This window comes from Equus asinus, chromosome 1 (genome assembly GCF_041296235.1).
Source record: "Equus asinus isolate D_3611 breed Donkey chromosome 1, EquAss-T2T_v2, whole genome shotgun sequence".
In the NCBI taxonomy this organism is placed as follows: Eukaryota; Metazoa; Chordata; class Mammalia; order Perissodactyla; family Equidae; genus Equus; species Equus asinus.
Window position 1 is genome coordinate 178,306,770 of NC_091790.1, and position 16,787 is coordinate 178,323,556.

A 16,787-nucleotide genomic window follows, 5' to 3' on the forward strand; every position below is an offset into this window, starting at 1 on the left:
TTGTGTCTGACTTCTTTCACTTGCATTTAAGTTTCATTTATGTTGTTGCATGACTTAATATTTTTAATGCTGAATAGTATTCCACTGTATGGATGTACACCATAGTTAGTTTATCCATTCCTCTGTTGAAGGACATCTTACTGCTTCTGGTTTTTAGCAATTATGAATAAAGCTGTTATAGACATTCACATACAGGCTTTCGTGTAGACATGAACTTTATAAACCCTTGGGTAAATACCTACAAGGGCAATTGCTGGGTATATGGTAAGTCTATGTTTAACTTGATAAGAAACTGTCACGTTTTATTTCAAAGTGGCTGTACAATTTGGCATCTCCACCAACAAAGATTAAGTTTCTGTTGTTTTGTACCCTTGTCAGCATTTGTCAGTATGGTCATATTTTAGCCATTTTAATAGATGGTCAGTGATATCCCCCTGTGGTATAAATTTTAAGGGCTGTGTTGCTTGTCTGTCAAATTCAAATGTTACACAAAATTTTAATTAAAAAATTTCACTTTAAAAACTAAGACCCCCGGATATATATTCATAAAGCTTTAGACTGTAGATTTCAAGTCGTGTGAGGCCTCTTCCTTCAAATTAAAAAATTTGTTGCTGTTTCTAAGTATAAAAGTAGATAAATATATGGGAACCATTACCGATAGCTCTATCATCCAGAGATGATCACCAATTTCTTCTAATTGTGGGTGTGCACAAACGTGCTCACTATAACACATCTAACAGCAGGAATGTGTGATATGTCTGAGGAACAGAAAGAAAGCCAAGCATGAAGGAAGGGTGACAGTAAGCAAGGTGCTTATAACAGGAGATGAGTTTGGAGAAAGGAGGGTTAGCTCATGAGGAGCAGGGTTCTGCGATGTTGGTGTGTGTCAAAATTACCAGGAGGCCTTGTTAAAAAAGATTGCAGCACCCTACCCCCAGAGTTTCTGATCCAGCAGATCCAGACTGGGGACTGAGATCGCATTTCTAACAATTTTCCTGGTGCTGATGCTGCTGGTCCAGGGCCCCAGCTTGTGAACCCCTCTTGGGCATGCTAACTATGATGAGGGGTCTTATTTTTATTCCAAATAAATGAGAAGACATTGGAAAAGATTATAAGGACAAAATAATGTGATTTTTAATTTTAAATAGAGCACAGTGGCTGAGGTGTGGAAGCTGGATCAGAGGGGACAAGATGATAAAGGGGAAAGTACTAGGCATACTATCACTACCAAGGAATGATGGTGTCTTGAATTAGGGTAGAAGAGACGTTAATGTGAATGTATTCAGGATAAATTTAGGGAAAAGCTGACAGAATTGGCAAATAGATTGGGTATTAGGGTGAAGGAAGGAGAAACAAAGGCAATGTTGAGGTCATTGTCTTGACAAATACCTCTATGGAAGACTTTATGGGGGTGCTGATCATAAGTTCTATTTCAAAAATATTTTTAGTTTGAGATATCTGTTAACATACAATTAGAAATACCAAGTATGTAGGTTGGACATACAAATTTGAAGCTCCCAGGAAGAAAAATAATAGAAAATTGGAAATCATTAACACACAAATGATATTTATAATCATGGAACCTACTGAGGTCATTAGTTTAGATCAACAGATCTCAAACAGTGGGGATTCTGCACAGCTCCCAGGGGCTTCTGGCAATGTCTGGAGACATTTTTGATCATCTTGACTTAAGGGTGGGGGAACTACTGGCAGCTTTTGACTGGAGTCCAGGGATGCTGTTAAATATCACAAAATGCACAAGAGAGCTCCAAACAATAAATTATCCTTCTCAAAATATCAATAGTGTGCTGAGGTTGAGAAACTCTTGTATAGACAGAAAAAGCTATCTTTCTTGTTTGAAAGGAGCAAGGCAACATAATGCCTTTCTCAGACATACAAGTGATTGGAAAATATACCACTTATGTACACAATTTAAAAATTTATTAAATACATATTTGGTCAGCTGAGAAATGAATTAAAAATATCTCAAGAATTACTTTATAGCATTGGACTTAAAATGGCTATTAGACAGTGAGAAAATAGTTACAATAAAGAAATAAGGTAAAATTAATGTAGCAATAGCTTAAATGAAAAATCCTGATTCATAAACCCATCAAACCACAGGTAGTCCCCAGGGCTCTTCTGTTAAATTATGCCACCTATACACCTTTGTTGAATGAATAAATGCAAAAATATATAAGCACATGAATGAATGAACAATATGGCTTAGTTCTCTTAGGTATTAACAGATACATGTAAAAAAAAAAAAAAAACAGAAGAGGAAACCTGGAACGTGAGTGCAGACTCACAATTTCTGGCATGTGGGTATAGCTTCACAAAATCCCTAAAATGCAGAAACTCCAACAGTACAAAGGAGATAGAAGAGGAAGAGGATTTGAAATGAATAGAAATCCCAACTTTGCGGAAAAAAATTCCAATATACACAATGATCCTAGTCTCCCTCAACTCCAGCATCACACAAGCTGTCCACCATCACCAGTAATTTTCAAGCCAAATTTCTAAAGGCTTTATCCTCTGGAAAATAGCTGTGAATGCAGTGTTCAAGTCTGGGTAAGACAGGTGCACATTACAGAAGATAACTGCATAGGCTACTCATTGGAACACATCTATTTTGTAAACAAGACCACAGAAAATCTTTCACATAGAGAGGTGTTAAGATTACAAATCTACTCTAATGTTAGTGCTTTTACTGCCAGAGGAAGCTGAGTATAGTGGAGAGATACCAGAATTAGAGGATACATATATTCCAGGTACGAGGAGGTGACTATAGGAAAAAAAAAACGCCTTGTTAAAAGAAAGATCTGTGAGAAAGACCTTCTCACAGGGAAAATGGGAGAGGCAAGAGAGATAAATACACTTAAGAGATATTCTGTAATTAGTCTAATCATAATGAACATAAAGAACAGATTACTTCAAACATAAAGATGATGCTTTTAACTCTGGACAGAAATGTTTAAATGAGAATTACCTCTCACCAAGAAGGACAAGTTGGTCTGTACCATACATACTCACTGGCCAGTGGAGTACACATGTGAGAAAAATGAGTCAGTGACTGATCTTCTGTGAAATCCCTACACACCCAAAGCCTATCAAACGACTTTCTACGTTATTATTATATTTAATAAATCAGAGCTGTAAGCTGGGCTCACGGGAAATTACAAATAAATTATTTTATCTAATTTATAATCAGAAAGTTCACACACTGCATTCCGATCCACCTTAACTCTGAATCAAAAAAAGTTAAAATCGTGTGACCTCAGACACACAAGGCTGACCATAACTCACCCTTCCCAGTTCTTTATCCTCAAGGGCCAGGACCCCAGTGCTTTCTGTGAAGAGTTTTACTTTGACCACGGGCCGAGGATGGGTAGTGGTGAAATCTCCTTGAGTTCCCCATCTGCAATGAAGTAAAAATGATTTTCTTTAAAAGGCATTATTAATTTTTTTTTTCCAGATAGACGTGTCTCCTTAGAAGGTACATTAAACAATACAGAATTTTTTCTGGCTCAATGAGATTTTTTAATCTTTGCTTTTGTTTCTGACAGATGGCACAGTCAAGAAGGAAAATAACAATAAGCTTTACAGCTTGTAATAATCATTCAGCTGTTCCAAAAATTAGCACACTAGAGTACAAAATAGAGTGTGCAATAAGAAATCAGGTTAAGGTAAAGAACTATAGATGTAGCTATTGAAAACTTATTTTATTAATTCAAATACAAATTACTACACCATTTTTATGGATGCTGGGGAAAACAGCTAAGGGTTTGTTTACTTAAGAGGTGGTTTCTCAGAAAACTATTTTTACGTGTGAAGACTTCACCCTACACCTTCTAGGAAAGTCTTTACTAGATATTTTATTTATATTTTACAAGGTGGAGGTAATTAACTCAAGTCTATTACTTTATATGATCTTTTTAAAGCTCCTGTCAAAAAGAAATAAATAGGCATCATAAAAATATAAGTGTTTTTCAGTTAATTTCCCAGCACGCTCTCCTAGGAATGGAATAAGTCTGTCGACATCTGGCTTTTCAAATCATCATGACTAAATAACATGTTTTCCTGGCTTATCTTTTAATTAATAGCATCTTACCTTCACCACACGCCAATTCATTCTAGTACATTTACACACTTAACTGGCACACACCTGATATTAAAAAACCTTATAATGTTTCTCATAAGTCAGAGATCACAGACATGAGATTCAGCACAGCATGAAGAAAATGCCATTAAGAGTACACAGAAGAGGAGGAAAAGTGAGATCTAATGAAATAAAGATTTCTGTTAAAGATAAATTACCAAATAAAAATACCAATTTTCTTGTTTTGCTTTAAAAAATAATTTACCATTTTCATGACACTGTCTGAACTTTATTTTATAAACCTTATTCAGAAAGCTTAGGAAATACAGAAAACTGAGGCAAGTATAATAAAAATTGAATAACTGTGATGTCTTCCTCTTCTGTCACAGCAGTTATAACATCGTAATACACATACAGTAAAGCAGAGGCCATTTCAACGACTGAAGAAACTAGCATCCAGTTGCAGTTTGTTCTTTTGAAATTAACTTCACGTGCCAGAGAGAAGAGAGAGATTCAGTTAGGATGGAAAAGCAGCTTAACTCTTAGTTCAGACTTCTAGAAAGGGGTTAGCAAAGAATCCTTTTGCCATTTCATAGAATTAAGATAGTGTGAGATAAAGTAGAGCTACAAAAGGAATAGTAATAGGAATAAAAATAAAAATAGATTCAGAACCAAAATAAGGGAGTAAAGAAAAATTCTCAGTTTAGTGTGTGGGACCTTAAGCCTTGAATGCAGTCAGGCAATCTAGAAGACAACCCTGGAGTAGACTCCCAGGACATAACCTTATTTATTCTTTATCACGTGGTTAAATTTTGAAAACTAACCCTCAGAGACATTTTCTTATAATTGAAATCAAAGATGTGTAGTAGTCATGTAGACAGTCTAATAGTTTTCCATAGGATTTGCTGACCTTTTAAACTAAATTCTCTTCATAAAAATTCTTTGGTGTACTAAATTATTTTTTCCCCTCTAATATCAAAATCCTTTGAAAGTATTTATACTGTTTTCTATGATCATTTGAAATTCCCAAACTACTCCAATATGCAGTTCTCTAAAGAGAAAAATATTTCCTGACACCACCAGCTATCACTGAGGGACGTGGTGAGTTTCATCTTTTACCCTCATCCTTCTGCTATTTTACATGAAGTGAAATGTGTTGCCAATTCCACTGTTAAATGGAATGAGATGAACAATAATGCATATGTAAGGAACTGTGCTCACTCATGATTCCATGAACTTCTAGTAAACTGCTTTCTATCTCGGATTCCTCACAAATTAGTATCTTCAACAACTATTCTTCAGTCGTACTCATTAAAAACCTTGTAGGGCCAGCCTCAGTGGTGCAGTGTTAAGTTCAGCACCTTCGGCCTGGGCAGCCCAGGTTTAGTTTCCAGGTGCAAACCTACACCACTCATCCGTGGCCATGCTGTCGTGGCAGCTCACATACAAAAAGAGGAAGACTAGCAACAGATGTTAATTGAGGGTGAACCTTCCTTAGCAAAAAAAAGATTAAATAAATAAAAACATTTTATTGTGAATATCCTATAGAAAGCATCTAAAAATGAGACACAGTTTAAAGTGTAAAAATAAAATCAACATTCCCACCACTCTGTTTAAGATGGAGAATGTACCAGGACATTAGAAGAGAAACGCTTTGTGCCCTGCAATGGTCACATCTTCTTGTCCCCAACTGATACTACCACCAAAGTAACCAGGATTCTGGATTTTATATTAACAGTTCCCTTGAATTTTTTCTTAAAGGGAATCTTTCAAGCATTTTTACCTAGAAGTGTGATGATTGCTCTAGGTTTCTATAGTTTGTCTTTAATGGGTAAAAGAAATTCTCTTTTCCTAGCTCATTATATACACACACCTAAATAAATCAGAATACAGATATGTGTGTTAATATATACATATATATCATAGATATGTGACATATATATCATAGACATGTCACAGATTATATATATCCTCCTCTATATGTCATATATAATCCATTTCTGGATTTTCTCTATCACAGTTATATATATTATATGGAGAGTCATAGATAAATCATAGATATAGATGCTCTATTTTATTAAGCATTTTCCTGTATCTATTGAGATAATCAGTAATTGAAATTGATTATATTGATCCATTTTCTTGCTTTTCAGACCTAAACCTAATTTCTTCTTCTTAAAAAAAATACCTGATTTAGTATGCTAATATTTTGTTTAGCATTTTACATCAAGGTTCATGATTGTGACTGGCCCGTGGATTTACATTCTTGTATTTTCCTTGTCAACTTTGTTATTCTAGCCCTACTAAATGAGTTGAAAAGTGCTACATTTCTATTCCCTGCAAGAGTTGTGAAACGTGGAAATTATTTGTTCATGAGCCCAGCCTATCTTCATGGGAAGATATTTGCTATTGATTCTATTTCTTCACTGGTTATAGTTATAAAACTACTCAGGTTTCCTCTTTGAGCCAATTTTGATAACTACTATTTTTCTACGAATATATTTCATCTAAGTTTTTCTAAATTATTTGCACAAAGTTGTAAAATCTCCTTATCTTTTGAATCTACAGCATCTGCTATGTCCCCTTTTTCATTCCTAATAGGTTTTTTTTTTTCATTTTAACCTTAACAGAGGTTTATCTCTTTTCAAACTACCATTGATTGACTTTGATGATCCTCTCTATCGCACGTTGGCTTTCTATTTCATTAAGTCTGCTCTTTGTTATTTCATTCTAATTTACTTGTGTTAATTGCGCTGTTCTAAAATTTTAAGTTGAATGCATGACTCATAATTTTAAGCCTTTCTTTTGTTCTAGGTAAGCATTTAAAGGCTATAAATTTCCCTTAACCACTGTAAGTACAGCATCCCATAAATTTACAATGTAATATTTTTATTATTCAGCTGTATGCAGATATGTTTTCAGAATTTCTAAATGAATATGAACTTTTCCTTTTTCTTAAATTCTATATTTATTGCGTCAGATTAGAATATATAACTTGCATGGTACTAATGTTCTGAAATAGTTGAAACCAGCTTTATATTCCAGAATTTATAGGTAGGTATTTATGTGTGTGTGTAACTTTTCAATGAATACTTGAAAAGAAAAAGTACTCTCCATTGTGGGTATGGTGTTGTACATATGGCCATAAGATCAAGCTTGTTTATGCTGTTTAAATCTATTTTATCCTCAATGATTTTTGGTATCCTTTATATAGCAAGGTAGAAGTATTAAAATGTCCCACCAAGATTGAGATTTTTTCAATTTCCCTTTGTATTTTTGTCAACTTTTGGTGATGTTAAAATGTTCAATAATAACCATCTCCTTTGAGTATAAACTGTTTATTATCTCCTACAATCCCAAGGTCATGATTACTTTTCAACCCTTAGACTTGTGTAGAATGAGAGAACTAACACTATACTAGGAAGGGCAATAAGATACAAATAAGCTTGGAAAAGTCAGAGAACCAATTTAATCAATATATTGCAAATAGAGATACTAATTGATTAGAAAACAAAGAGTTGGCTGAAATTTATAAGAAATCATTAGTAATCCAGAACTTGAAAGGGAATCCAGGATATTCATTTCCCAAACCAGGATGCCAATGAAGGCAGGAAACAGATGAATATCACAGGCCCCAGCATGCAATTCACAAGAATACATCTACCTACAAGGTCTGGGACCTCTAAGTCAAGAGCATGCAGCACTCACGCCCAGCTCCTGGGAAATAAGGAAAGCTTAAACAGCATGCTTTCAGGCAGGGAGAAGGCAGGAGGATACCAGTAGATCCTAATTGTAACAGCGAGGGGACAAAGCTTTTACTGACATTTGACAGAAATGTGCAGTTTTAAAGTGGTGCATAAATATTAATATGGCAGCATTTAACAGTCCTTATAAATCCCAACATCCCAGGATACAAAAAAACTGGCACCACCTTAATAATTTCTCCTGTGAAAAGTAAAAGTTAAAAAGATACGTACTGATATAAAATGCCTATGAATTCTATGATGAATGAATTAAAAATCAAAGCCTCCCTCCCCACTCCCCAAAAAAAGGCAGAGGAAGAAGGGAAGAAGATAATACGCCTATCTTCAATATTCACCAAGATATTTCCTTGTTTTCTACTTAACTGGCATGTTTAAACACTTTAAGGGATTAATACCAGTTATTATCTTTCTACTATTTCCCCTGTATTATGAGATAAAAGAATACATTAATCTTACTGTCAATTTGCTTTGACTCAAAATACATTGCCTTTTTCTACTTCTATGAATGTATTATTTATGAGGATTCAGACTTTCAATGTAAATCTTCAAATGAATAAAATATCTACAAAGCACCTTTATGAGGACAGCAGGACTTCCTGGCTATGAAAACACAGGGCAGTTCATAGACGAACTGAAATAATTGACATTAATTATGTATTTAGCTAAAAAATAAAGTATACTGGAAATTTATATCAGGAGCCAAAATATATGTTCATGTCTACTCATCCAGTAAGGCTACTGTTAAGAACTTAACCTAACAAAATAATAATGAGCATTGAAAAAAATAATCAGAAACATATTCACTATAGCATTATGTATAAGAGCAAAAGCAAGCAACTTAAATATCTCCTATTAAGGGAATGATCAAGTAATTTTTGGGCACACAATGGAATATTTTGCTGCTATTTATGATGGTTATGAAGTGATGTAAAACCAGGTGTGACATAAAGAAAAAAAAAAAAGAGGAGGCACAAGACTGAATGTGGGTCTTTTATTCATTAAAAAAAAAAAATTGTGTAGCTTGTATAGGCCAGACAATATTCTAGTGTCAGCAACTGAAGTTTCTATTCTATTGGAACTCATATTCTAACAGATGCTTATAGACAATAGTTTTGTTATATACTGTAACACACATCCCTCCTCACCCCCAGCCTGCATTCTTAACAGCTGGATACCTACCTTGGCCTCTTACAGGAGCTTAAGAACTAGATTTATAGTGCGACCTGAAAGGATTCTCAAAAATTACTAGCATATTTATTTCAAAGTAAGGTGAAACTCATGAACAGTAAAACAGTTATGCCAAAAACCATTCAAATCCCTTAACTCAAAATTCTTATTTATTGTGAACATATAATGCACCATGATTATAGAAGCTTAGAATCTAAAAGCAAGCTCAACCTACATTCCTCATCTATGACCAGCACTAGTGAATTAAATAGGGTATATGTAACTTCAAAAATTATTTCATCCATCCAACTATATGACAGGCTTTGGGAACGATAGGAGTCTTTGAAGAAAAAATCAAGATGACAGACCTGTACTAATCCTGGCTCAGACTGGTAGGGGAGACATATATACAAACTCATAAGTACAAATAAATCAAATCATACAGAATTAAACAGGGTCCTAAACCACATTTTAAAATTACTTCTGAGGGCAACTAATGTCTCTTTACTAGTCATCTGCATTTCTTTTATGATTTGCCTTTTTTTTACCGTTGTCCACTTATCTATTAGTAGGCTTTCATTTAATTGGTGATTTTTAAAAACTCTAAGATAAACATTAACCATTTCTGATACATATGACAAATATTGTCACCCCTAGTTATTTTCTATTTAACTCGTTTGTGGCTTTTCTAAAAAAATACTAGGTAGTCAGTGCTATCAATTTGATACATAGTTTGATTTTGACATCCTACTTAAGTCTCTCCTTAACCGAAAATTATATGAATATTAACCTATATTTCTTTCACATTTCCATTGTTTAAATCTTCAAGTTACTTGAAATTTAACAGTGGTATTAAATGGCAGTTTCAATTCATTTTTCTTTTATCCCAATTTCATTTGGTTTAGAAGCCAAATATATTTATATTATTATATAAACTTGGGTTTGGTTTTGAACTCTGTCCTAAAGATCCAGCTCCTTAGCTGTGCTCGACTGTTTTGATTATTGTAGCTTTATATCATGATACGTGTTTGAACAAAAAGGAAATTAGACATTTTCAATTTATGTCTCTATTCAAGAAAGTGGGAGGTCTCTCCATTCATTAAAATATGTTCTAATATTTCTTGGTGAAGTCTCTAAATTTTATTCTTCAATGTAGGTCTTACGTATTCCTTGTTGAATTCATTTCATAATATTTTTTGTCTTGGGAGTCTAAAGAATCTATTTCCTTTATATTGTCTGACTATTGCTGGTATACAAGAAAGCTATAAACTCTTTTTTCAAATGATAGCTTGCCTTATCATTTCCAATCTAATGAATGCTTTTTAAAACGATGTCTTCTTCACCATTTTACCATCACTTTATTACCAAGATTGAGTTATTAAAGTAATCAAATAACAATGACATGATTCTAAATACATCACTAATTTTGTAACAGAAAACACTAAGGATCCAATTACAGGAGTAGAAATAAAGTCCTTAAAGAATTACATATAATTCTTAAGATTTGCCATGCTGCGATTATTTTAACAGTCCAACTATAAATTATCATTTTCTTAATTTAGGCATTTTTAAGATTAAAGTGATGTAACATTCATCCAAGAATATTTGCCTAAATAAAAGTTTTGGTTCATAACTTAAACATCCAAACACCAAATATTTGGTAGCACTGATTTAGATATTCTTTGGGAAGTAGAAAATCTTTCAAGTATTCTGCAATTGGTTTAAAATAGGTCTGAAGTCTTTCTCCTGTCCTATGGGGGATTTATCCAAAAAACTGAATTTGGATTCACCCAATTCATTATGAACAGTCAGGATTGTTTTGAGCTATTTTCAATTACTCATATTTGGTAACAAGATAGATGGGCACTCTTCACAAACTCCAAGGACCAAGAAGGGATGCAATGAGTTGATCAGAAAGACTCCATAAAAGGTATCCTCAATATTGCCAAACAATATTAGCTGCAGCTGTGTGCCTTCTTGGGGACTGTATTCCAGGGAAACTTACCTAGTTTTCTGATGGCACATAGCTATGGCCCTGCTTGTGAAGCTATCTTTATGCAGGTGAGCTCTAGTATGCTTTAAATTCATAAAGAAACCTGTATCCCTTGTCTGTAACTGTTGGTGTCTTTCTATCAGTCATTGTCCTGCTCATCATGGCCATGAGTACTCTCAAAACCATTGTGCAAAGATGTGTAAGTAAAACAGGTACATTAACAGGACGTATAAAATATACCTAGTAGATACAATATCTCCCTACTACAAATATACACAGCTATCTCTTTCTAATTGAATAATTTAAAATTGGGAATTAAGTTTAAAAAGAATTGCTAAGAGCCTGATTATATAAATAGAAATTAAAAAATAAAACACTGAAATATTTTAAAAACAATGTTAAGCACTGTGCAAATGCTTTTAAATATACCATTTCTGACTAATATGAGCAATTAAGACACTTTCATGGTAAGCTTTTGCTAGTCAGAGGACACTTTCAGAAGAGCAACTTCTGATATTTAAAAAACGCTACATTTCTAAGTCATTTCCCAGGGCCCAAGTATATCAGTTTTATCCAATATTGATGGACTTTTACCAAAGATGAAGGAAAGAATGGTGAAGACAACTATGTTTTCATGGGAATGTGGATGGCTGGTGACATGTCATTCACAATAGTCAAGACTATCAGAAGTGAAGGGACTTATTTTAGAAAATTCAATCGTCTGATTCCAATAGGCTGCTTGAAATTAAGGTCTGGACTCCTAAAAGACTGCAAAGACGACACAGATTTGAGAGTTATTAACATAGAGATGGCATTAGAAACTACAAGAATGAATGAGTTTGTGAAGGGTGCTCATTAAAATGCCATGATGGTAGGAACTTGTATCTTAGAAGTCCAAGCCTATACATGTTTCTATAAGCTTGTGTATGTGTGTACCTAAACGCATATTTATTATTTTTAAATAAATGGGATATTCAGATTGTTCTATAACTTGTTATTTTATGTAACACTACATATTGAACTTTTTTATATATTAGTACATGGATTTATAGAATTCTTTTTAAGCCTGTAAATCATTCCTCTGGTATGGCTGTGCCATAATTTAGTCAATCACTCTTTTCTTGATGGGATCTTAAGGTTGTTTCAAATTTTAACTACTAAAAAATGTTGCCAAAGACATTCTTGTATATATTCAATTGTTTTTACATAAGTATTGAAAGAACAAAAGACCAAGAACAAAGTTCTAAGGCAGCCCAATATTCAAACTATTCTCAAATATAAACGGCTATCCTAAGTGATTAAAAAGGTCACCTCAAAAGTTTACCTGTGTAGTAAATAAAATTTACCACAAATGTCCCTGTTATAATCAAAAGTCCAAATTTTTAAGTTATTCATTGTAATATGAAATCCAAGATTTATTAGAATTTCAAAAGTTTATTATAAGCAAATATTCTTTCCCTTTAATAATTTGTGAAACAGATTTAAACTTTTTCATTCAAACATATATTTAGTATATTTAAAAAACAGATTTTCTATACATATAATTAAATTGGTTTAACTTGGGTGATGAAACAGTGTTTATAAAAATTGCCTTATTTAATGCCATGACTGTTGCTGACACACTTTAAAAGTATTTGAAATTTCAATTTGAGATATCTAAATTGAAACACATAAAGGTTAATAATGTACCCAAGGCAATATAGCAGTGGCAATAAATGAAATTATGACCTGACTTTCTAGGCCACGAGCATAGCAGTTATCACACAAATCACACTGTCACTTAAGACATCACAGTATACTATTCTATCCTTTCAACAAAACCCAAGGAATTATTCTGCATAGCTATACATCAATGATGATAACCTTAATGAAATTAATGACTTGAATATCACAACATTGTTCTAACAGTTTCCTATAAAGATGTGTGAAGGAAAAAGATTGATAAAAAAAAGTCCAGTATCTGAGGCCTCGCCTAAGGTACAGTACAGGGGCAGTGAGAAAGGGTTAAAGAGCACAGACCCCAGAGACAGTTTCTGGGCTGAAATACCAATTCCAGCATGCAAAGAGGGACCCTGGGCAAGCAACTCTACCATAACTTAATAACACGTTCCTCATAAAACAAAGGGAAACAATTCATGTTAAGACCCATAATGGCACAGCACCTGTCATATAGAAAGTGCACATAGATGCTAACTATTCCTATTAGTATCCATAGTATTACTTCAGCTTTACTAAGCAAAATGATACGTACCTTAAAAAAAAATTTTTTTTTTAAAGGAAGATTAGCCCTGAGCTAACTGCTACCAATCCTCCTCTTTTTGCTGAGGGAGACTAGCCCTGAGCTAACATCCATGCCCATCTTCCTCTACTTTATACGTGGGACGCCTACCACAGCATGGCTTGCCAAGCAGTGCCACGTCCGCACCCGGGATCTGAACCGGCGCACCCTGGGCTGCAGAAGCAGAACGTGCGCACTTAACCACTGCACCACCAGGCCGGCCCATAGTTTTAAACATTAAAATTTTAATCTGTTTCATAAAATTGCGACATTAAAATCCAGACAATGTCAGAAACAAGAGAGAGAGACATCAACTAACAGCAAAACATAAAGAAAAAAAGAGGGAGAGAGAGTGGGAGTGAGGAAGAGAGAAGGGAGAGAGAGAGAGAGAGGAGAAAAGGAAGGAGGATTAATCAAAGATCTACCTGGAATAGGTAAACAGAGCTATAAACTGAGAATTACTCTGAATCTTAATGTATTTTTGCACATTTTAATCTTCCTCCCTTTTAAAAATAATTTACAGTGTAAAATGCTGACATGATGCAAATTTTAATGGAAGAACTAGAAAATATCCTTTAAAGTAACTAAGTTTTATCACTCTAAGCTTTGGGGAAGATCTCTCAAAAAACATTGTACTAAAACATTTTATTATGACGAAAAAACAATATAAAGTTATCTATTTCTTCAACATGACAAAGAAAGAAGAAATCCTGCGATGACATCTTGCACTTTAAGGTAGAAAAATATTTGGGATGGCTCGCGGTAGGTAATGATCACTTTCATAATAAGAAAAATCCTAAGGGCTTCACCTTCCTTCTTTCTTATTGTCTATGGGATGTTTTCCCTTCTTTTCAGAGAGACAGCTCCCATTCTGTTGCTCTAAAGATTGCTAAACCCTCAAGAGTAATAGGATAAAATTATCCTCTAAAGTCTGAATTTCATTTATGAAGTATTCATGCCATTAAACCTCCATATCCAGAGTAATGATATTATACTTGTATGCTTTTCTTCTGGGAAAGTCTAGCAAGAATGTTAGTATAAAATCAGGTTTCAGAAAAGATAGAAGATAAAATCTCTCACGAGCATTTTCCTTTCTCTCCCTCAGAGCAGGATAGTTCAAAGACAGTAGCCTGAAGGATCTACTTTTAAAGAGAACCATTTGTCACATCTTTCATTACAATGTCACCTGGTTAAGACAGTACCAAAAAAAGTCTAACTTTTTATAAGATGGAAACCAAGATTTTTAAGAACTATGTATAGAAAGACAGGCTAAATGATATAAGATAAATTAATTTAAGTTTAACATATAAGGTTTGTTATACATACACAAATCCCTAGAAGGGGGTTTAAATAATATAATGCGATGGTGTAGAAATGAGCACAACTACACTGCATAAACCGATAGTCACCTATGGAAATTCATCAATATATATTGATACTGTTCTGATACCCTCAACTTGGAAGCTTACGTGAGAACATCTGGTTTGTTCCTGTGTGTGACATGAAAGTAAGAGGTCGATGTGTTATGTAAACTGGAAACAACACCTTTCAAAAGGAATAGAATTAATACATTATCCATTGAAGAAAGTACCACAAAAATTTGAAATCTAGGGTTTCAAACTATCAGGTGACAATTATCACTAGTCAGTACGGCATACTGCTACTAGTAAGCTGGAGTGTCCACTGGTTACTAGTACTTGCTTTACCAGATCTTTCAACAATTGATCTCTAATACGATAGAACCTCAAGCAATGGTTAATGTTCTCTGTGGCCAGCCATCTGGGTCTAAGAGTGTTTTCCTTTATATTTTCTTAATTTGAAAGCCTTGGAATTGCCAAGGTACTATAATGTTAGTGCATCCTATTCTTAATGGCTTACATTTAAAAGCAAATGCTCCACAGCTGTTTCCAGCTGCTCCAAAGGTAAAAGACTCTTGGTCCTGTCTTTGACCAGTAACAAGGCTGGCGGGGCGGGGGCGGGGGGGTGTTCTGTAAAGGGGAAATATCAGACTGGATCATCTACACAGGCTTGTTTCCTTTCTCCTAGAAAAAGTCCTCCTGGGGCCTCCCTGCAGATAAAACTATTTTTTTTTTTTTTTCCTAAATGACAGTTTCTTTAGGTGAAATAAAGAGATTTTCCAATTGCACAAAGTCATTTGGGAACAATAGAAGTCTGAATTACACAAACACTCCAGACTCCAGAGAGGGAAGAGTCCTCTGGGACCACTCCCGAGGGGGTTGAGAAGACACCAAAAGCATCATCAAGCATTCAGCAAGGGCATGTTGCAAGGAGTGGAGGCAAGCAGATCCTGAAGAATGCAAAACACAGCAGGGGCCCCAAACCAGCCCCAGTTGCGTCCGGTAGTGTGCCAGCACTGCAGGACACTGCACAGAGGTGACACGGTCACAAGCAGCCTTAGAGAAATCTGACCAAGCAGTGGGAGCTGGTCATTTTCACAGCCCAAATGGTCACTGCTGGCACTTGCTGCTTCTGGTTCCTATGAGACCGACCCCAGTGTTACTCAGGAACAGAAATCCCCACTTGTAAATTTCTGATGGCTAGTAACTACTTAATTTTGTGATACCCTGGAACATAAATGCAGCACTGACACGCTTTTAACAATTAAGGACGTTTAAATTGAGTTTTTGAAAAACTTATTTGATACTTATGAGATAATGGCAAGCCCTCTAAGATTTTAAAGGAGTAGAAGTCATTGCTATGATCTGTTTCACCAATATTTACCTAGTTGGCCCTTGAAGGAACATTTTAATAATGACACTTTCCATAATTCTTGTCCTCACTTGACCAACCTCTGGAATGATATTTAATAAGCACCTAGTATGTGCCCATCATAGAGATGAATGCTAAAAATACAAAGATGAGGGAAAACAGACTCTGGCCTTCAGGACTCAGGCATGTGGGAAAGGGAGAAGCGAGAAATGTAAACCAATACCATAGCACTGAGAAAGGCTACAGAGTGGCCTTCATCTTAAGACCGAAGTCTAGCGCATCACCTTCCTATGTTTATGATTTATTTTCACAACTGCAGCTCCATCTCCTACTGCAACCACCAGTGTGCTCCATACATAACCACCACACGTTCCATATTCGAGAGAGAAGACTAGGATGTGCGAAAAAAAAAATACAGACTTTGGGGTCTAAGAGGACTGAGTTTCAAGAGCTGAGTTATAATTTAGGTTTGTCAAACTTTGAGGATCCATTTTCTTATCCAGAAAATAGGAATAGTAATAAGTCCGACCTGACATAAATGAATAAATGAAATCAATAAGAAAACACCTACCATAATGTCTGGAAAGTGGGAAGGCATACAAAATGAATGGCTGCTCTCAGTGTACCTGAGCACCCCGTTTTCCTGATGTCAGGACAGAGGTCCAAATGACCGATCCTGACTGCTTTCTCATACCAGTTTCTCCAAAGGGAAAGAGGCCCTGTGGGTGATCTTGCATTCTATTTTCAGTGGAAAGC

At 34.9% G+C, this 16,787-nt stretch overlaps 1 protein-coding gene across 10 annotated transcripts in view; it reads right to left on the minus strand.

The window, feature by feature from the left end:
* The window catches only part of CADPS2 (calcium dependent secretion activator 2), a 496,507-nt gene that overhangs the window by 237,411 nt on the left and 242,309 nt on the right, over positions 1-16,787 (minus strand). For all 10 annotated transcript variants that reach the window (XM_044759580.2, XM_044759476.2, XM_070512671.1 and 7 more), the window contains exon 7: positions 3,307-3,418. In XM_044759580.2, the coding sequence (XP_044615515.1) occupies positions 3,307-3,418 (112 nt within the window). The remainder of the gene's footprint in view (positions 1-3,306; positions 3,419-16,787) is intronic.